The sequence below is a fragment of the Calypte anna genome, chromosome 14 (genome assembly GCF_003957555.1).
Source record: "Calypte anna isolate BGI_N300 chromosome 14, bCalAnn1_v1.p, whole genome shotgun sequence".
Lineage (NCBI taxonomy): Eukaryota > Metazoa > Chordata > Aves > Apodiformes > Trochilidae > Calypte > Calypte anna.
In genome coordinates this window covers 3,138,939-3,161,396 of record NC_044260.1, presented here as the reverse complement: position 1 = coordinate 3,161,396, position 22,458 = coordinate 3,138,939, and the positions used below count along the sequence as shown (strand labels likewise).

General features: G+C 50.5%; 1 protein-coding gene across 1 annotated transcript in view; it reads right to left on the bottom strand.

The window, feature by feature from the left end:
* Nucleotides 1–755: 755 nt before the first annotated feature.
* The window catches only part of HS3ST4 (heparan sulfate-glucosamine 3-sulfotransferase 4), a 46,446-nt gene continuing 24,743 nt past the window's right edge, over nt 756–22,458 (bottom strand). Inside the window, exon 2 of the mRNA XM_008490891.2 lies at nt 756–1,392. Coding sequence (XP_008489113.2) covers nt 756–1,392 — 637 coding nt within the window. The remainder of the gene's footprint in view (nt 1,393–22,458) is intronic.

The following is a 22,458-nucleotide window of genomic DNA, read 5'->3' as shown; positions in this document are numbered from 1 at the left end:
CTCACTCCCAGCAGGTGCCTGGGGAGGGTCCCCGGTGCAGCTTCCAGGAGGGGCCTAGGGGACCACCAGGTCTGGTCTCACTGAGCACCCTGGCAAAGCAGAACTGACTCCTTCCAACTGTTACACCCATCTGTCAGGGGAGAATTGGGCCCAGGTGTTCTCTGGTACTAGGTCAATACTGGATTTAGTGCAACAAGTGATTGACAGGTCCGGTGCAAATAAAGTTCCTGAAGATATTTCCTCTGGCTTTACCCCTTCCACACACAAACACCAGTGTGCCTACAAACCCATGTGTCCTGTGCAGATTTACCAGATCTGATGCTGCCATCTGGGGAAACTAAAAGCCAGAGCAGGAGAAATCCCATCTGTGTGTTTGTCCCAGTGCCCAGTGTCCCAGAGTTTTGTGACCCACCTTCCTGAGGAGGTGCCAGCCCTGCCTGCCTTGCTGCCAGGGGACACCAGCAACAAAAGGGCAACACAAAGCATCTCACCACCCTGAGGAGCCCTGCTCCTTCTACCTCCTCTTTCCACACCCCCCTCATCCCTCACTATCATGGGGGAGAGCCCAGTGCCACCCCAGGTGAGGTGCCACTAAGGTTTCAGAGCTGGAAATGTGGGGCAGCTCTGGCTGCAACCCTGACAGCACACGAGTCTTGTTCTGGCATGGCGCGGCCTCGAGCCCCAAGCGAGTTTTGGGTCTCTTAATGATGATTCACATCTCAAAAGAAAAAAACTTTTTTCTTGATTTCATGGCTCTACTTATCACTTTCTTCCTGCTCCCACTGGAAATCTTGGCCCGTCATTTGGTAAAACATGACATTGAAGGGTTTGTAAAACTTCCGCAGTCTATGGATGACGTCTGGGTCTATTTTGGGGTGAGTTCGACCCTTGGACTTGCCCAAGCAGCGGGGAGCACTGCTGTCCTCTGGCTTCTTTAGGCAGGGGAACCCCTTGGTTTTATTAAAATAAAAATGTTTCTCTGTCACAATCCTCTTGAGGCCTAAGAAGTCCTGAACCTTGGCCATTTCCCCAGCTGGATCAGTGATGAGCCTCTCCCCACTGACAAAAAGGATTTGGGAGAGGGGGAAGTACTGGAGCCAGTTCTCCAAGTGCAGGGCATAGATCCCAATGCGGATTGCGCTCCAGGAGGCATCGATCAGGCCCAGGGTCCGGTTCTTGAAGGCCAGCACTTCAAAAGTGGGGATCTCTGGCTTCTTGGAGAGTGTCTGGGTGTAGTCCGAGATGGCGCGGGTAACTGGGTTCCTCACCACCACGATCAGCTTGGTGTCCTTGGCCATCGAGTGAATGCGCCTGGGGGCCTCGTTGGTCACGAAGTAGCTGGGGGTCTTCTCCATGGTGATCTGACCATCCAGGGTCTTGGGCATCACGTTCCTGTGCAGAAGCAGAGGAGGGATGGTTAGCAAGGGGTCGGGGAGGGGTGGACACCCCAGGGTCCTTCCAGCCCTATGCAGGTATTGGTGGATGCTCAAGAGGAGAGGTGCTGCCCACACCTGTGGGCCCAGAGGACCAGAGAACTTCTGGCTTTGTTTCTTCTTGGACCTTGGGCACAATGGGCACCTAAAGTGTTAAATTGGCCTCAGTAACACATTATACAGTCAGTTTGCCATAGGCACATGTAGACAAAAGTTAATTGACAATAAACCAGTACAATACCTGTCTGTTCAGCAAGCCATCTGCTTCCATTTGCTCAATTAAGCCTATTCACTTCAGAGCCTTGTACCAGAGTGGTGCAGTTAGGATTACACGAGACCTTTTTGTTATGATGACATGCTTTTAAACGTCTCAGCTAATAAAACTTAATATAGAATAAGATCCCTTGCTTCTAGTACAATAATTAAATTTATTTACTATCTTGTGTGTGAGAAAGAATGACTTTTCTTTTATCTCTAATTCACATGCTCTGTCAATAATTAATTGCTGCTGGGTTTTGAGCTTCCTGTGCAAGCACTTTTATTAGCCAAAAGGAATTTGCCTACTGGATAAATTAGCATGTAGCAAGACTTTTCTGGATAGTGTATTACCCTATTGTAAAATGAAACTGTAGCAAGATAGCATTTATATCTAAGAAAATGAAGAGGTAAATGCTCAACCCAGGTTCCCCCAGTTAGAGAGCATGATGGCAAGCTGGAAGGTACAAAACAGCAACTCGGGCAGAAGCACTACAACCCCTTTCATGCCTCCTCAGCTGCTGGGTGCTGAAGAGGCCAGAGGGCCATGGGCACAGTGACTCTGGCTGTGTCCCTGCCCTGCTGCTTTGGACACAACAGAGGGTTGGGACAGGGCACTGGCTGGACCCTATGCAAGGTTTTCTATACCCACTGTGTGCATGGTCAAAGGTGTTGGAGGCACAGTGTTGACTGTTTCTTCACCGTGTTTTAACAACATTTTTATATTAAGCCTCTCAAATACTTGTGCCCAGGCAGACTCACATGAAGCATCGTTTGTTTAACCTGTTTCTGGGTAATTTTCCCCAAGGAGGCAGAGTTGGGAGGCAGGAGGAGCGTGCCAGGGCTCCCAGGAAGCTCTTGCAGCACCGGCCAACTCTGCAGCAGGGACAGGGGTGGTGATGCTCAGGGTCTTGCAGGATTATCCCTTCACATCACAGCTATTTTTAGTAGAAACATATGGTGAGACAACAGCATGAAGGGGCTGGAAATGGCTCTGTATGAGCTCCTTGGGCACCAGCCCAGGACACAGTGCACACTCCCCCTCCTCACTGAGCTGCATTACCTGAGCCCTGCAGCAGCTCTGCACGCTGGGCTGGGGCAGGATAATCTGCTTTCCTGTGCAATCCCTGAACAGGAGGAGGGAGCTGCACTGGCAGGACAGGCTGGTGTGTGCTCCTCTGAGTCAGACACCCTGGCAGCACGCAGCAGGCTGTCAAATGTCAAAATGCAGCGATTATGAGAAGCTAAAAGCTGTGCTGGACTATGAGACACACCCTCAGCACAGACAGGGAGCCCAACCCCAGATCCCCAGAGCACAGACTCAGCAGCACCTCTGCCCTGCTGGGGCTGGGTACCACCAGTTGCAGCCACAGCCACTAGCTTGTTGGGTTTTTCTCATACAGCTTTGTCTCTGGTCTCTCCTGGCTTCTCTGCAGAAAGTTGCCTGCAGGGTCTCACACTGAAAGCTCAGAGCAAGCAGGGGCTGGCTGGCTCCCCACTCTTCGTGCTGATGCTCACCCTGCCCTAGCTCTGTACAATGGACTGAGTCTGTCATCTGTGGGGGTTTGGATGGCTGTGGTTTGAGAGAAAATTCAATCAGAAGTCAGAGGAAGCACTGCTACTCTCCTTCACCCATGCTCCCTCTCCAGTCTGGCCTGCTGCGGGGGGGGGGGGCTGGTGACAACCAGGTGGAGGGTCCTCTCTCCCTCCAGCACTGCTCTGCTGTGGCAGTAGCCCTTTATGGACAGTTTTGTAAACAAGGGTTTTGGTCCTCTCTGATCTAAGGTCAGGGCAAGGCGATTTACTTGCCTTTAATATTATACTTACTTAGCTTTTACTTTAAATTATGGTTTCAATAAGCTGCTGCAAAAAACCACCCCAAACAAACAACCCAAACCTCTAAGCCTTTTCTCTGTTCTGGGGACACTTCAGACACTACACTGGAAACAAGTTGCACTGACTGATAAGTATAAAACAAACACACCAGGGGTTTATAAAAGAAGCATGAGCAAACTATTAATTACAACGGCCCCTTCAGATGATGTTATCACTATAAACAGGAGCCAAGAAATTGCAAAGTTAATAATCTGCAAGTGTTGCCATATTTAAGGACTGTGTTTGATTCCGTGCACAATTAAGACAAACAGAAAGATAGGTTGGCACCCAGGAGAGACAGCAGGGAAGTAATGATCAAGGAAAAGAGGAGAAAAAGCAGATTCAGTTCTTGTGGTGTGGTTAAGATGTAACTTCAGGGGCCGTGGAGTGTCCTTAAGAGACCCGCTGGCCCTGCAGAGCACCAGAACTGCTGCAGCTCTGGGCTTTTCCCCAAACTCTGCTTCGTCTCGGACTCCCTTTTTAGGCACTGCTTTTCCTGGGCAGATTCCCGGGCTGCCTTGCTGATCTCCTGCCCTGCAGAGGAGGAGGCTGGAGCCTGCCGGCAATGACAAAGGGACAATGCCACAGAGGTGTTTCCCCTGGAAGGAGCTCCACCACCATTAGCACGAAAGCCTCTTCACGCGGGGACAGGCATCAGTTCTTCACGCTGCTGGCAACAGCATCCCTGCACGGCACAATGTCATAATGAAATTTTTATTGCCACTCCTGGGCTTGGATCCAGAAATTACCTGGTCCTCACAGCATTTCATCAAATATGTATTACTGGGTGCTTGCTTGGGCTTTTGATATTTCTCTCCTTTCCTGCTCATTCCCCAGTGCTAAGGAGGGCCAGGCTGCTCTGCAGGCATCCCCAGCACTCCTGCAGCCCCCTTGGACGGGGCACTCCCTGTTCTCTCTTCTCCCCGTGTTTTGCTCAGTGCTCAGAGCAGCCCCGAGGCACCGGGAGGGGCGGGCAGGGCATCATCTGGCTCTGCCTCTCCTCAGGTTTGTGGCAAAGGCTGCTTAAAGCCGTCATTGGGAAAATGTGCAGCAGTAATTGTTCTTAACTGCTGGCTTCAGACAAGCTCTTTATTTTCAAAAGATACGTTTTATAAATTTGTGAATTTGCATGTTGCCAAAATCCCCTTGTGGTTTATTTAAATCCAGATTATCTTGTTTATTCGTTCAGTCACAGCTGTCATTTATCTCTGTGTAGGCAGCTCGCTCACAATGTTGCAGGTTTCCTGCAATCCCACTCGAAAGGACTCTTTGTTTTCATGTTCCAAACAAGAGAAGAAAGTTTCCAGTAACTCCCAGGGTTTGGAGAAGCACAGAGGAGGATCTGAACAATTGCTACCTGAAGGAGGTGCTGGCCAGGTGCTGCAACAGTGTCACTTGCTCTTGGAGCTCATCTCTACTGCTCCTCAGGGTGGAGCAAACATCTGCTTTAGTCTTCTGAAAAGACAAACATGAAGTAATTTTCTTTTTTATTATTAACACATTCTGGTATAATTGCTTGAGCTGTCAACTGTGACCTGCCAGTAATTCAGCAGGCGTAGGACTTTCCAGTGGGAGAACAGCATTGCAACTGAAGGCTGCAATGTGCATTAAAAGCAGAACCTATTTGCTGTAAGCCCCCAAGTCAAATCTCTTGTTGAATTTGTTCAAACATAAATTTACTGCTGAATTTACGTAGGTTTAATGTTTCATAATCTTTCTGGTCTGTGAATCTATATTCTAGACTGAGTGCATTAGCTTAGAAATATTGTACTTAACGCTGAAAATAATTTCAATCTCTCCAAAGTCCAATCCTTTGCACATCACTAAACCTCAGAATCCAATCCCTTCTAATAAGAGACATAAAACTTGCATCTGTTGCTGCCTAATAGATTCATACTGCTCTAATTCAAAGGGCTTGCACACGTCTGTTAAAAAAACATCAAACACCAATTGTAAAGCACTTTCAGAAAAGCAGGTGCCAGTTCAGACTGGGCTGGAGCAAAACACATCTCTCCCAGAAGACTCACTGAAACAGCTTCATGGTTTGCAAGCTGGTATCAATCTGCCAGCAGTGGGAGAAAGGGGTGAGCCCTCCTCATCTGTGACTCCAGCTCTGCTCTTGCATGGCTAAATGCCCTAAATGAAGGGTTGCCTGGGACCATCAGTCTCCTTCTCCAAGACAAGCAGCTTTGCCTTGTCGCAGATTTCCGAACCCATTTATTGTCCATGCAGAACACTCATGAGATTGTGAGGACACTCCTTGCTCTGTGTCAGCCACCTTCCCTGCCAAGTTGCTCCTGGGCAGTGCAGGATGCAGGACCCTGGACACCACAGCTGGAACACCTGGGACTCGGGTGGGTCCCTGTCTCCCCATGCCCCCCCACTCACCCCCTGCAGCAGAGCAGCAGGATGGAGCAGGGTCCCTCGTTGCCATACCAACGCAGGTACTCACCGAGTGACTAAATGTGCTGAGCTGATCCCGGAATGGCAGCACTGAGTTGCTACAGCAACCGAAATGCCAAATTGGAAATTGTGTCAATAGCCAAGTTCTCCGAGAGGAGGCAAGCGTGCTCAGCAGGGCACCCTGACCAAGCCTGGATGGAGGCAGCCCAGACCCTCCCAAGCTCCTTCTCCTGGGCTGATGAAGTCACTCAAGACCCTGCTGCATCCCTGATGCCAGCTCTGGGATTTCCATTTCAAGGGGCACAGCTCCCCTGCTCTCTCCTTCTCCTCCACTTTCTTTGCCTCCCCCTGTAGCAAACCCACAGGATGGGGCCTGGGCCAGTAGGGCACATGCCTGGAGGAAGGATGAGCCCACCAGCATCACCCCAGGTGCTCCCCCAGGTGCCAAGATAAATGTCTGTGGAGTACAAGCTATTCCTAATGTAATTTTTGTCATCACCTTGCCCAATCTGGAGTCCAACAATCACAAAAGAAGGGATTCCGTGTCTCTGCAAAATGCAAAATCTTTAACGGCTCATTGGCATGTGCTTAAGTTGGCTTGGATAAGAAGTTTCTCTGGAGAGCCCACTATTGATTCTGTCAGGGATTCAGAGGTTTTATAGGCATTGCTCAGGGTCTCTTCAGTCCTTGTACCTCTTTAATGGCTCTCATTGCCTACAGAACTGACAACATCCCCCTGTGCACCAGGAAGCAGCTAAACCTGTGCCAGGAGGCTGCCCAGGGACACAGCTCTGCCCTGGTTCATCCTACAGGGCTTAGGAGATGGCAGGGCTAGGGGAAGAGTTGGGTACACTTCACAGAGGAAGGCTCCTCTCCTCCTACCACTACACAACAAAATCAGTGGGCAGCTGGCTGAGTAAGACAAAAATATAAATATGCTCTGATTTCACTGGGACCATCTGGCTCATGCATGATAGACGCTATAATCATGGAGCAGAGAACTAAGCTGATCCATTAAAGTCTTTTAGATGAAGCAACTATGGAACCTGTACTAATTCAGCAATGTTTTGTGAACAGCCACCACAAGATTAGATCCATTCAGTTGCAATTAAAAATAACCCTTTCTGTTCTGACAGCTATTACAGCCTTGTGTTCCCCAAAGACTCTCAAGTATATGGATTGTTGATGCTTGGACAATGCAATCTGAAATAATGATCTTAATGCTCAATCTTGCTTTCTTCTTTCCTCAAAAGGATCTCCTCTGGGATATTGCTAGTGCCTTGTGTCAAACTCCCTCACCCATCTGACTGTGCAGCTCAATCAGATTGGATAGTCTCAGGTGAGACAGTCCTGCTGGGATTTCACTTCCTTCCAAATGGAGGGTGCCCTCACCCACTGTCCTCCCAGCAGCCACGGTGAGAGCACAGTGGCCACCAGTTCCCCTGGAAAGTCCAGCAGAGCCCTTCAGGCTCCTGGCACAGCTGGATATGCTTTGCACATCTGCTTTGACACACCATCTCAGTGTCACACAGGCAGTCTCAGCACCACTCCAGTCCTGTGGATGGAGGACTGTGCCTGTTCAGTGTGGCATCCTTCTACCAGGGCTGAATTTGGACTGATCTCTTCAGCATTAGAGGTTTATTATTGGTTTGCACTCAGCTGTGAAACATATTGTGAGAAAGACCAGAAATGCATACTTCTAACCCCATTGCAGTCAAGATTGTTTTGACCACCCCTCGAGTCCTGTGTCCAGTTCTGGGCCCCTCAGTTCAGGAAGGCGATTGAGGTCTTGAAACAGGACCAAAGGAGGCAACTGGTCTGGTGAAGGGATTCGAGCACAGATCCAATGAGGAGAGGCTGAGCCAGCTGGGGGTGTTCAGCCTGGAGAAGAGGAGGCTCAGGGGAGACCTCATCACTCTCTACAACTGCCTGAAAGGAGGTTGGAGCCAGGGGGGTTTGGTCTCTTTTCCCAGGCAACTCTCAGCAAGACAAGACGGTACGGTCTCAAGTTGTGCCAGGGGAGGTTTAGGTTGGAGATTAGAAAGAATTTCTTTATGGAGAGGGTTATCAGACATTGGAATGGGCTGCCCAGGGAAGTGGATTCTCCATCCCTGGAGATATTTAAAAAGAGACTGGATGTGGCACTGAGTGCCATGGGCTGGGAACCGTGGCCGTAGTGGATCAACAGTTGGACTTGATGATCTCTGAGGTCCCTTCCAACCCAGCCAATTCTATGATTCCCTGACTAAGTCTCACTGTCACAGCAGCACTGCTATGCTGTTCACTGGGAACACCTCAGTGTCATCTTCCAGACTGAATTCCTGCATCCCTCAGGTACACCTGAGCAGTATCAAGGCCCTGCCCTCACAAAGGTGAGCAGGGACTCACTGTGGATATCTGACTGAGGATGTTTAGCTCAGGATAGCTTCTTCTGTGTTCAGGTTTCCCTTCAGCATAAGGGTACAAGTCCATCAAGTGTCAGCTCATGCATTTTGCACTGACATAGTGGAAAAGCCAGTTTCACAGGGAAAAGATGCAGGTGAGGAAGAGAGCTATAGACAGTCACTTAAAATACTTGCTTAACTCAACTGCATGGTTCAAGACACTCCTGTTTCCCAGAGATGGGCCTTTCCTGAAAAGGAAGATCATGGAAATAGCACATCAAAATTTAGTATTAATATACATCGTGAGGAGACATTTTTCATCATCTGAAAAATTTACCTCTACCAGGAAAAAAAAAAACCTGACAATAGCAGCTGCCTAAGTGAAAGCACTACTGCTGCACTATGCTAAAAGCTTTTCAGGGAAAAACAGTAAATAAAGTCCACTCTTCAGATGTGTCTGGATGTTATCCTAACACAGCGCCTGAGTAATAGGTGAGCCATCAACAGCTAAAAGGCTGGAAAGTGTTACAGAGGGACAACAGAGGAGCAATATCTGCAGAACAGATTGAATAACAAGGAGGGACAAAAGAGGAAGTGTAGGCTGGATAATAAAATTGTACACACCCCAGGGCTGAGCTCTGTGCTGAGGACAGCCAGGGGAGAGGAGGACAAAGGTTTGACACAAACCCTCCCACAAAGGAGCCCGAGGAGCTTTGGACAGGAGCATCCTGACTCTTCCCTGCAGCTCCTGATGTCCCCAGCTTGGCACCAGAGGAAAGCAGATATTGGCTCCTGAGCCCTCAGTGCACCCCAAAGTCATAGAGAGGTGACACAGCACCATTCTAGTCCCAGCATCAGACCCAGGCATCACCCCCCAGGGACTGCTGAGGGCTGCAGAGGTTGGATTCCCCCATTCCCATTCAGGAGCTTCTCTTCTGCCCCAGGGGGGAGAAATGCTGTCCAGGCTTTTACCGAGGGTACAGCTATTTATTATTTGCTTCTCTTGATTATTTTGGTGTTTAAATTTATTTATTATGTATGCACAAATGGTAATACAGTGGCATCTGAATGTCTTTTAGGCATACAATATCCTTATTATTCAAAAGGATTTTTTTTCCTCCATAATTGAATGGTTTACCTAATTATTACTTCATGTTAATGACCCAGCATTTCGATTTTTCTATAGGATGCTTAATTGTAACCAAAGTGCAATCAGAATCAGAGATGCCATCTGTAATTGACAGCATCATAATAACAGCCAGCATCACAGAAACAAAGTACCAAAATAAATGGCAGTGGGGAGAAAACCACCTCTGAAAACACCCAGGAAGCTGTCATGGACTGGGGCAGAGCTCCATCCTCACAGGATCCTCTCCTCAAGCAGTGACAGTTTGGGCATTAACACAGATAGAGTGCTATTTATATCAGTTTGTACATTTAATCAGTTTTTTTGCAGTTTTCAGCGAGATGTGAACTATATCCCTGTCCAAGGCATTTGGTTCAAATCAGCTGAGACAGAAAATAATAAAGATTTATGATTCTCATTCTGACTCGGATCACACAGTCAGTGCAATGGGTACAGCAGAGCTTCCTCTCCCACCCCGAGTTGTCACATCCTTTCACTCTCCCTTTAACATCCGTCCAGGGGACAGTCAATGCTGCTGCAGCTCCAGATAACAGCAGCTCCGAACTCCCCCCACCCCACACTGACCCCCCGACCCACAGAGGAGGTGTTTGGCAGAAATCAATAAAACTTGGTAAAGTAAGAAGTATTTCATGTTGTTCTGCCTCCAGTGGAGCCCAGAGCAGAGGGGAGCAACAGACTCTGTGTCTGTCCTGCTGCACACTGAGCATCCTCCCTGCTCTGCCAGAGGGGGCTGGGTTGGGAGTAGAGGAAGCAGGGGGATACAGGAGCCCGGGATGGCACAGGAGGCAGCTTCCAGCAGCAGGAAGAGGTGGCAGTGCTTCCAGCAGACACTTCCATTTCCAGGGGCTCAGCACTGGCTAAGGAAGCCAGAGCTCCATTCTCCAAGACCTCAGCTGGGAAGCAAATGTTTAGACAAAAATTAAATGATCCAAAACCAACTCTATTAAAAGCAAGCCAGGTGATGGGAACACGGCAGTGGTGAGGCTGTTTCCAAGCCATTTCACAGGCAATCGTGTTGTGCCTGAGCTCTGGGGTGCTCCAGCAGCTCTTCTCCAGACATCTGCTCCTCTCAGAGCAAGCCAGACACAAACCTGGGCTAGTGACGAGCCCAGAGGGGGCCTCTGGCACACTGTAGGCTCCTGCACCCAGGACAGACCCCACAGGCTGCATCCGTAGGGCCCTGGATCCAGTCAGGATCCCTACCTGAGCAGCACAGCAGAGCCAACTCCTGTGCCAGCAGAGATGGGAGCCTGGAGATGCCTGCTGGAGGGGAATGGTGGATCAAGATCCCTCCTGTGAACAGGGCCATGGGAGTTCTGGCCCAGTTGAGTTGGGAAGGGGAACATCATGGCTCATCTTCCCCTCTGCACACCCTCAAAACGTAGGCAGAGGGGAAACAGGGAAACACTGGCCATGAAGGGAAAATAAATGCTCTTTGCTTGCAGTACTGAAGTCCTCACAATAGTGACTTTGTGCCCAGTAATGTTTTGTTTCCTTCAGGGTTTGTTTTGCCATCTTTTCCCCATACACAAACACACACGCTCTGTGCAGCACAGCTTAGGTTTAGCCAGGACTCTGCTAAATTCACATATGCAGTATAGCAGTCAAGTAAGTGAAAAAACAGCCTGATTCCACTCCAGTCAATAGAGTAAACAACTGCTGGTTTGGATAAACAGAATTACTAGTGCTGAAGAGCCCTGGGCAGCACTGCACACTCTCATTAGTGTAAATGCTAAACACAAACCAATTAACACTCTCTAAGTCTGCTTATCTCATGTCACTTAGTGCTAAAATAAAGCCTAACACTAAATACACATATTGATTTAGCCATTAAACCTAGCATCACTCAAAATAGCTCATTATATTACTGAGAAACAAGTCACCTTACTTTTCAGAACCTATCATATTATAAATAATGAATTCATTGTTCCATCCAGCACCAGGGAGTTAACTACTGATCCTGAGAGCAAACTGCTTCACCTAAATATTAAACCTCGTAGGAGCTGGTAGTGTCACTGCGGAAACACCACCCCTACATGGTGCTGTGCTGACAGCTTACAGAACCAGAGTGGAAACTCAGCCCTGGACAGGAGCACTATTGAGCTGCTGGTAGCAGACACAGCTCACAGGCATCAATCAGCAAAGGAAGGAAGAGGACAAGACTTGCCACACAGTCCTGATGAACACTGCTGGTGCCCTTCTCTGAAGTCCAACACGGTGCAGCCAACACCATCCAAACAGCAACCTCAGAGCTTGGAGGACCAAAGCTGCTGGGAGTTTGATTTGGTTTTTAAAGGACTATTAATTTAGAAAGTACTGGAAGCTGGTGTGTGGGAAGTTGCTGATGGGAAGAGCCTGGTTGGAGGGAACCTGCCCTAAAGAGCACGGAGAAAAAGCAGGAATGGGGCACGTGGATGTTAGCAGGCAGTATCTGATGTTTACATTCCTAATTACAAGAGTTAATTCTTCAGTTCGGCCAGGTGTCCCTTCTGCAGAAAAGGTTAATGGGATGTGAGAGGCCACAGCACCAAGTGAGGAGGACAGGCAAGGGACAGCAGTATTAATCAGCCAGAAGCAATTAAAAAATGGTTAGCTCAAGCTGTTTGGAGGCAGAGATTAAAAATAAATCTCCCTGAGTTTAATATTCTGCCAGTCAGCTCCTTTTTTGTAGGTGGAATCTATTAAAAAATTATCTTCCTGCTAAAATGCTAAAGTGTTTTTGACATTTAACAGCTTCCTTCTAGCACAAAAAGTGCAATAAATACATGGGAGAGCTAATTGGCTCTAGTACACCCAACATCCAGTCCATCATGAATAAGCAATGATTTGCTGGCTTGCAGATGGCTCCAGCAGACCCCAAACACCTCCTCCTAAGTCATGGCACATCTGCTCCATCCCCCTGGTCACCCAAGGTAACCCAGACTTTCCCATCATCTGCAAACTGAACATTGGGACCCAGGGTGCTGGGCAGGGGCACATTGAACATTGGGTGCTGGGCAGGGGCACATGCTGTCCTTTGGCCTTACCAAATCTGTACTTTGAGGTACTCAGTTTGCTACAAGATGCAGAAGGGGCTGCTTGGCAATGTAGTCTTCTCAATAAAAAATAATGCTTTAACAAGAAGCCAAATAGCTACAGCTAATGTACTTCTGAATGAGATCTAAATTTTATTCATAAACATCAGTGTCAGGACTAAAATAACAGTTATATGGACATAAACAGCTCTGCTGATTCAAAAACAGAAACTGCACTTCTGAATGAATCAGCTCATTCATTCGGAACAAAAGCATCATTTTAAATACATGCTTCAAATGAAAGGGAAAGCCAGAGACAATATTCTTACTGTTGAGCCTGCTTCCAAGAAATGCACTGCAGAGAGAAGGGATCCCTGCTCCTGGCATTGGAATGGTGCTGGGGAGGAGGAGCAGAGCTCCTGCTGCCTGTCTCAGCAGCATGGCTGGAGGTCGGGTGGGATTGCAACCTCCCAAATCATTCACGTGTGGAAAGGAATCCCAGAAGGGAAGCAGCTCTGCTGCTGTGGAGACCCTACCAAGCACCAGCATCCAGGGCTTGCTGGTTCTGGTGCCTGATAAAGTGGCCTCTGTTTATTTGGGATGGATTGACCATGTCCAGGCACTTTTATAGACTCCTGAGGACCAGGAATCGGCAGCTGGGCTCATGCCAGGGCTGTGACCCTGAGTGCCACCATTTGTGGCATCTCTAGATGTCCTCTGAGTGAGGTGGCCTGGGAAGGACCCTGTGGGACATTGAACCAAGGATCCTGCAGAAGCTTAGTCTGGATCTAGGTGTTAATATTGATAATGTGGAGACATCCATTCACAGTTACAAACACAAGTTAAAAATGGTGATAAAACTGGCAGCTGAGGAGAGCTGTATAGCTAATGACTGACTGATAAAAGGGTTTTAGAAAAATACATCTTGGAGAGTGCACTCATTACCGACAAAAGAGTCAGGTAGGTGTCAGGAAACACTCTGGTGTAAGGAAAATATTCCAGACACATGAAAGGAGCAGAAAATGACCATCATGTGGAGCAGTGGCAGTCCTCGTGTGGGGAGAGGTCTGGGCAGCCCCACTCCTGGCACTGCTGCCTTCCACATAACTGGGTAATACATCTGAGGCTGAAAATGAAAGATCAATATTTATTTAACACACACGCTACCCTTTAGAGGCCCTTAATTGTAAATTAATCATCATTAACTGACAGTAATTGAACAGGCTGAGTGCTCCGATCACAGTGTTCCCGGTCACAGGAGGCCCTGGAGGAGCAGAGGGAGTGGGATGGAAGAGAAGGGGGAGGATGGAGGAGTGAAAGGAGGGCCCAGCAGCCCCCTGCACCCACTCTACCAGGAGCTGTGATGCTCTAGGACTGCCCCAGAGCTCTCCTCAGCTTATTGCAAATCTCTGTCAGAGGGACCAAGGTCTAGGGACTGTGGGATTGTCACAGGACTGTGACAAAAGAGGGAGTGATCCCATGCACCTCTGACCCTGCAGCAGTCCAGAGCCTGGGCAGGACAGGACACACTCACCCCAGTCTGACTGTCCTGGGAAAATGCAGCAGTCTCCAGCCCAGCTGAACTTCCCGTGGGCCTTGGTCCCCCCCAGGCAAAGAAGAGTAATGCAGAGGTGAAGAGACCATCACAGGAGAAGGAGAAACCAGCTGGGCTCTGTCCAGAGGGTCCCAGGATGGGAAGCACTGCCACCATCACTGTCACTGACACCATCACTGTCACTGACACCACCATGCAGCCCATGGCTCATCACCTGCCTTCTGCCAGAGGCACAGCTGGTGGCAGGCTCCAAGCCCAGGGGATGTCTATCCCTTGGGAAGGAGAACCTGCAGTTAGCTTCTTTCCAGATTTTACAGAACCAGAGACCAAAAGCCCAGGTGCCAGTTTGTCCCCCTGGGTGGCTGTGGGACAGAGGTCTGTGGGAGAGCAGGCGGTGGGGGGACAGGGGACAGAGGTGGTGTGGGGTGCACTGCTCTGGGGACAGTGGTGTAGGGCAGAGCAGCTCTGCCCAGCACTGCTGGTGATTCCCTGATTAGGCAACAAAACCCAACTTTGTCCTTGGCAGGCAGAGCAGGAGGCTGTGGCTGATCCCTAGTGCCAGCAGGCTGTGTAGAGTGTGCTGGCAAAAAGAAATGCAAATTCCCATTCTGTAAGGACAAAAGTGGCACTAATGCTAACTTTATTAAAATGCAGAATTATTTCACGGCCCTTTGTTTAGCTCAGAGTCTGGAAGTAATTTATGCACAAGGATGGAGCAGTGAGGGCTGTGCTCAGCTGCCTGGTGCTGCCAGCATCTCTTGGCTCATGCTCCTGGTGTGAAGGCTTTCCAGCTCTGAAGGAAGGTCTGGGAAGCTCACAATCTCCCTGCTTCTTCTTGTTGAAGAAGTTTTCCTGCCCCCAATAGCTCCTAAGTACAGCTCCTGAGAACTGGCTCTTTAACACAGAGGTTAATTAAGTGCTCACTGATGAAGAAGGCTGGTGGGCTGTGCCCAGCCTGTCCCTCTCATCCTGCCCTTCTTCTGATGCCTCCTGATGCTGGCTGCATGTAGGACCTGGACCCTGCAGCACAGGAGATGTCATCCCCCTGTGCTGACACAATGGGCAGGATTGCGCAGAAGAAATCCCAGAACCTGGCACAGAGATGACAACTGATTTCTTATGATGAAACACTAAAATTTAGAAAGTAGTTAATTTGCTCAAGCCTGAACCCCTGCATGGCTCAGAGTGAACCTTCTGGTTAGCAGCAGAGAGCTGGGTGGGTTCCTGTAAGAGGGGAAATAGGACTTCCCCTCTGTCACGGCCGGGGGTGCTGGATGGGGCAGGACAGGGGTGGGGATGCTGGGGTATCACAGTGGGGATGCTCTTGGCACAGAGTGGGATGTCCTGATGAGCCTCTCCTGACGGATGACAAGCACTTCACCTCTGCCTGAACATCACTGCTAAGGCAAACAAAGGCTCCTGCAGCTTGTTGACAGGGAGGTTTATTGAGATTAAATCATTGCATCGGGTTATGTGTTCTTGTTTTGAGGAGCTTAAATCATGTCCAAGATCAAGCTGGATTAAATGTTGGACTTGCACTGCTGTCCAGGAAGTCTCATCTAGGCTGATCTGCATTTTCATCTGCATACTAATGCTGGGCTTATAATCAGCAATGGGAAGTAAACAGGGGTAGGGTCCTGTGCTGCTCAGCAGACACTCCCTGTGTCCCATGTGCAGGATTTGCCCAGTCCTGACTGAGTGGGCATCAGGGCACTGCATGTCTGGCATCAGGGTGAGCACAGCTGGGGCTGTGTTCTGAGGACATCACAGTGTGTTTGATGAGCCAGGTTTATCCCTGACAGAAGCTGCCCAGGTGTTAGAGGCAGCACAGGGCCCTGCTGGTGGCAGCCAAAGGAGCAAGTGAGTAATTCCTGGACTTTGGCTTCTGTGCAAGTGGGGTGCAGGCATGGGGAGAAGGAGAACAGTGTTCTCTCTGAGACTCCAGATTTACACTGAGCTCTGCATACATCCATCCCTGGCAGCTGGGAGCAAGCGGGAGGTTTGCAGTGGTTAGGAGGAGGAATGGGAGCTCTGCAAACACACAGAGCCATCAGCCTGGATCCAGTCACCTTCTGGAGGGGAAAGCTGTCCTGGGGATGGTACTCGAACACAGTTCAGAGGAACCTGCCTTGTCACATTTACATTCCTCTCCCTGTGGTGGCATGGTGACAGAAACTTGCCTGTATGGTGCCCTGGGAAGAAAATCTTCCTCCCACCATTGTCTGCAGGGACAGGAGCAGTGCTGGGCCCCGGAATGGCAGCCTCAGCCTCAGCCCTGTCCCTGCCTGTCCTTAGCTGGGAGAGCACAGACAGCCCGGGGACCCTGCTGCATACCATGACTTCAAGACACTTAAACCCACCATTTAGTTTCCCCTAACACGCTGCTTTGCCAAACCCTTTCACTCAGAGTTTCTCTGCAGTTTGGTCTCCCCACCACACATCCTGCCAATTACTATGCAAAATAATGGTGCTAATTTCCAACTATGTTAGCAAACAGACAATAAAATCTCCAGCACTTGCTAGGAGTGCAGGAGTGGGGAGGCTGAGCTGGTGGCACCCGGGTGTATGACTAGGAAGCAGAAGGAAAACCCTCAGAGTTGTATGGGAGGAAAGTCATCAAAATCTCTGCAGCAAATGGAATCTGTACTCTGAGCAGCTTTGTTTCACCCAGCAGAGCCACGGTGAGCTGCAGGAGTGCTTCCCTGTGCCTGTCCTGCCTCCCTGGGCACTGTGTCCCCTTGCAGCTCTTCTACTGTCACTCCTGCCCTGCCCTGGTCCCCACTGCCAGGAACAACACCAGCAGGCTTTTTTACGGAAGTGGGCATTCCCACAAGCTTTCCAAAGGAAAATGCTTCTCCTTCTGTACTTTAAAGTTCCCTGGCAGTTTCCAGCAAGTTGGGGTTACAGTAAAGGAGAGCTCAGCTCATCTTGTGGTATGAGGGGATTAATCCTTGTGGCTCAGCTCCTCTTCTGCCCCTGTGCCACATCCAGGCTGCCCAAATTGTGTCTCTGAAGCCCAGAGCCTCCCCAGCAGCTGGCAGGGGCCATGGCTCTCCAAGGTCAGTTATGTCAGGCCAGGTCAGTGATGTCTGTCAGGAGATGCTCTCCCCCAGCCTGCTGACTCCTCGGGTGCTTTGAGGCCTTTGCTGTGCCTGGAGCAGCACCGTGTGTCCTGGGGAACCCTCCCAGCCAGCCAGGATAGCGTCTTCCTGGATCTGAAGGACCCACGTGTCCCCAGCCGGGCCAGCAGAGACCCAGTGGGGTGGGGACCCCCATCCCAAAAGCCACCAAATGGTTCCCCAGCACTCAGCAAGGGGCAGCTCCCCAGCTCCAGTGCTCTGCTGCCTGTGCCCCAAGGGATGGGCCATGTCCTGCCTGGACACCATCCCCCAGCACAGCCCTGGGGAGCCCCGAGGGAGGTTCAGGTCCCCACAGCCACCCTCAGCTGGGCAGGAACCACCCGTGGTGGCAGCGGAGCCTCTACGAGGAGCAAACCTCCAGTTACCAGTTCCGCCTCCTACACGTCTCCTCTCTATTTACAGACACAAATCCTCTGCATATCACAAGAAAAGGTTCAGCTTTGCCAGCCAGACTTGTGAACCACTTTACATTAGCCCACGACTCTGTCACAGGCGTTTCAGTGTGGCACCATTTGTGTGCTGGAGCGATGCCTGAGTCAGCAATTGCCAGGCAAAGCCTCTGTGCCAGGAGGGGGGCACAGCCGAGCCTCAGCGTGGGGGCAGCTCCCTGGCCCCTCATCCCTTTGCCCTGCCCAGCAGTGCCCGGTGAGCTCTTCCTTGGTGTCTGACAAACCCTAGTTTCCTGGGCTGTTCCCTGCAGCCACATCTTGACAGGCTCATCGCAGAAACAGTCCCAAGTTCATGAGCTCCATATTCAGAGGAAGATGTTTTCCTCCCAGTGGCTTCCCTCATATCGTGTGGCCAAGCAGGGTATCGCAGGTGTGTCAAAATAGGAAATCTCCATTAAATAGCTCAATCAAAAATATAGCAAAATAAAAAGGTTCCATTGTAATCCTATTAATGCATCTCCACACAGGTTGGTATCTCCTGAAGAACACTTCCCATTAAAGAAATCAATGTAGTATTCGTCTTTCTTCCTGTGGTGCATATTGAAGTGGGATTTGACAATGATGGAAAACAGATTTGTGTTAAACACTGCCAATAATGTCTCATAGCTCAAGGTTACAGCTTCTTGTGAGCGACAGACGCTCGTAATCCAGGGTGTTGAAAATACCGCACTCCCCATCAATTATCTGGAGTTATTAGGTTTTAAAATAAACTGCACATCCAGACTTCAGGCCACATGTTTATTTTACATTTTCCTTGCAGTTGCTTCACCCTGTCTGGTTTTGCTGAGGCTGTCTGCTGCCAGACCTTGCAAAGCTCAGGGCTGCTCGGCTCCAGCTCCAGTGCATACCCCCCCCCCCCAGCCCATGGCCCCCAAAACCAAGGGGTCTGCATCCTTGGTGCCCCCGTGTTTCAGTCCTGGATGGGTCCAGGCTTCAAAGGCTACAGCAGACAGGTAATTTCTTGAGCCTTTCCTGTTTGGCAGAACACAAACTGCAGGTTTCAGACTCACCAGTAATTTCAAACAACTGTTTTTCTTCCCCTGGTTTCTCAGAAGCCCACAGGAAAGCAGTTTCTTTCTATCCTAAATCCTGGCTTTGATGCTTGACAAAAGCTCTCTTTTCTTTGATACACACAAACGAAGCTAAGCATTAATGGATCTATGTCCTCTCAGTTGAGAAGGCTGGGGAGCCCTGCAGGGGACTCAGAAGACCTTTTGGAGCATCTTTTTCTTTTGAGGCTGTGAAGTATCATCCGAGATGGTGTCTGCCCCCTGTGCCAAAGAGATGCTCAGGCAGAAGCATGATGTCACACTGATGCCAGATGTCACCATCTCACCTCTGCTGCCCAGGTGTGCGTGGGGAGCTTGGTTCCAGCCGTGCCACAAGGAAAAATGAGAAACGCAGACCAGGCTGGATTTCTGTTCCTAGCTGGAGTTGCACAGTGTTAGGTGTCTGCTGAGGGGCACTGCCAAGTGCCAGGGAGCAGAAACAACAGCCAGAGCTGGGGGAACAGAGACACCACTGATGGGTGCATCTGAGAGGTAGGAAGGGCAGAATGCACAAACATACCCAGGGATGTGGGGCCAAGCAACCTGGACCCCTATGCACTTGCAACTAGACATCACCATCATCTTTTTACCTTAATTTGCAAGTCTATAAAGTCACACAGAAGCCCTGTCCCAGTTCTAAGTTGCATTCTTAAAGCAGTGCTCCCTAGGACAAAGAGTCTGTGGCATGTGATGTCCTTAGGGTCATCTCTTTGGCCAGGCAATGGCAGGAAAGTCAACCAGCTCCAGGAGAGACTACATGGGTGAGCAGGAGGCTTGAGCTAGCCCAGCCTGGCAACAAGGTGACCATAAATTGTGGCGCAGCTGAATCTTCTGCAAACCAGGAAGATATTCACTGGGCCCACAAAACCAGGATAACAGTGAGTATTCTTCATCCCTGTCTATCAGCACTTCATTAAGCAATTACAGATCTACAGCCTTTCTCTTCTATAACGCATTCTTGCATCAATGGCAACAGTCTGCAAATATTCTAGAGGCATAAACAGAATAATTAATCAGGATACTGTAATGGCAAGAAATTACCATAAGGAAAACAGACAGAATATCAGAGAAATTTTTCTGGCAGCAAACCATGTTAATCAGAGAATTGCCACCCCAGGGAAAGGGGGAAAGTTCACTGCATGATACTGGTCAGAGATTCTGGCAAATATCCCAAAGGGAATGCACAAACGCTGGCTGTTGAGATGGACAGGATGGCCCAGAGTATTACTTGCTTCTCCTAATATCAGTCACTGAGTGGTTTCTAATGATGATTCACTGCTCTGGGTAAAAGCTCATTCATGGCCTGACAAGGCAGCAACATCACCACCTTGGTGATATGCATTTGCCACCCAGGTCTCTCCATGCTCATTCTGCTTCTCTGCCACTGGCTGGGGTTTCCAGCAGGTCATTCCCTTGCAGCCAGTCATTCAGATTAGGTAGAAACCCACTGATTGTGGTCACCCATCCAACTCTGGCTACCATGCAGAGCCCATTTGCTGCACACCACCACACACTCAGTGCCTTTTTAAGGTGACACAAAGTACCTCATGCTCCTCCCAGATTCCCTTCACACAGACTCCACTGTCCCGTGCACCTGTGCCTGTAGAGGGGGAAGCCAGAGCCCCCATGCTCTGGCCCATGGAAACCTCAAAAACTCAGCATGGCTGCAGCAAAGAATCCCAAGGGTAGGGACATTTTCAGCTGCTGTGGCTGCTCCCTCAGTGCCCTATCTGTTGGGATGCTGGAGGTCGAGAGCGGAGACCGGCTGATTACAGCAGGTGCCAGGAACCCGGTGTAGTAACGAGTGTCACTGTCACAGCCTCAGAGTGCGCCCTGTGCAGCTGGCAGGGACAGCAAGGTTACCTCTGCTCGTCGTCACGGGGCGGCAGCCGCCTGTAGGACGCGTCCCCTCCAGCACTGACAGATCTTTTGCTCTGAGCGTCCTGGTGCAAACAGATGTCTCAGTGCACCAGAGCAGCCACCCGAATGCAAAAGCAGTTTCTTCCTGGCGCTCCATGAAGATGTTATCTTTGTTCCCAGAAGTTAATCTTTAAAGATTTTTAGAGCGATCAATAACCAGTGGATGGATGCAGGGCAGCCTGGAGCAGCATCCAGGAGCTGAGCCCAGCTGAGCCCAGTGCTCGGTGCTGTGACCATCGCTGCAGCTGGGGCTGGGGGCACCGTAGCACTGGAGGGTCCGGGGGACTGGGACGCTGAGCCCCTGGCACTGGGGGCCGTGCCAGCTCCCAGCTCTGGGAGCCATGAGTGCCACCAGCGCCGGTGCTTGTTGGTACCCGAGCCGTCCATCGCCTCGCACGTGGCTCTGTGAGCAAGCCAGGAGGAGCGGGAGCGTTTCAGGGAAACACCCCAGGTCCCAGCAAGCCCCCTTCCTGCCCTCTGAGAAGAATTTCTATATTCATGAGTCTTATCGCGCCCCTCAGGCTGCTGTGTGAACACAAGCAATTCAGAAAGCAGCACCACACAAAGACAAGTTTTGAAGCCGCCGGGGAACCAGCAGCGCCTTTTCTCGCCCCATCCTGTACTGCCTGGTTGAAGTCTGAGCTCCGGCACCGCTAGTCCCAGGGCGGGCACAGTCCCTGGGCGGGTCTAGGATCCTTTGCGGCACTTCACGTTTATCAGCCGACACAGGGACAAGTCCCTGGGCTAACTGCAGCGTGGGGCACTCAGACCCCCCCGGCACCCTTCCTGCGGGACCAGCTCCGTGCTGGAGGGAGGGTGGGGTGCAGGCTGCGGTTGAACTGCTGCAGAGCAAGCCCTGAGGTTGCCAAACAAACGCTGTGACCTGCTACAAGCTACTGCAACTTGCCAGCCCGTCGCAGCACCTCAGCCAGGGGTGGCCACACAGCCTTTGCTGTTTGCGGCTTTCAGCCCTGCCCGAGTGTTGCATTTAGCTTATTAGTAAGGAAAGCCATCATCATTTGAAAAAAGCATTCCAGACTTCTGTCAGTGCTTATCCTTGTTTGACTCGGCAATGCTTCTTCGTACGTTTATCTCCCTCAGACGGGGATACAGCAATCATTACAGCAATGCCTCGCCGCCGCAGGGCTTGTACCAGACCCTGTCCCACCGGGCCAGGGCAGACCTGTAGAGCTTGGCCACCATCAGCCCAGCACCTCGCTCCGGGGCTGGTCCCAGGCGGTTTTCCCTTTCGGAAAGTTCTCAAAAGAGGAGTGCTCCAGGTCCACCGGCTTCAGTGAGCTCTGCGCAGCATCCCGGTTGCCTCAGTGCTCGCCCCTGCTCGCTGCTGACAGCAAAAGTGTCCTGGCAGCGGTGAGGCTGAGCACGTCTGCCATTGCTCCGCTGGACGAGGGCAAAACTGCCCGGAACCTCCTCCCAGGAAGGTCCAAAATGTCACTTACAGCTTCAGGCACCGACCGCAGCCTCACACCAGGACCGGCAGCGCTGCCCGACCCTGCGCCAGCTCCAGCGCAAACAGCAGCTCTGCTCTCCCTGCGCCCTTCTGCTTCAGGGTAAATTAATTATTTCTAATAAACTCATGTTTAAATTACAGACCCAGGCAGGGACCAGCTGATTTGAAGGCTTTTCGCTCCATTAGCCCTGCTGCAGTCAGCTGCGGGCCAGGGAAAGCCTCTGCGGTGGGGTTGGCTCCGCAAGCCCTCCTGTGGGTGTCACAGCACAGCGGCTCCAGATTTCCCAGCCTGAGAGCAGGAGGTGAGGTAGAAGCCCTCAGAGGCTTATTCAGCAGGCTGCAGTCAGAGCAATGACGCCTGAC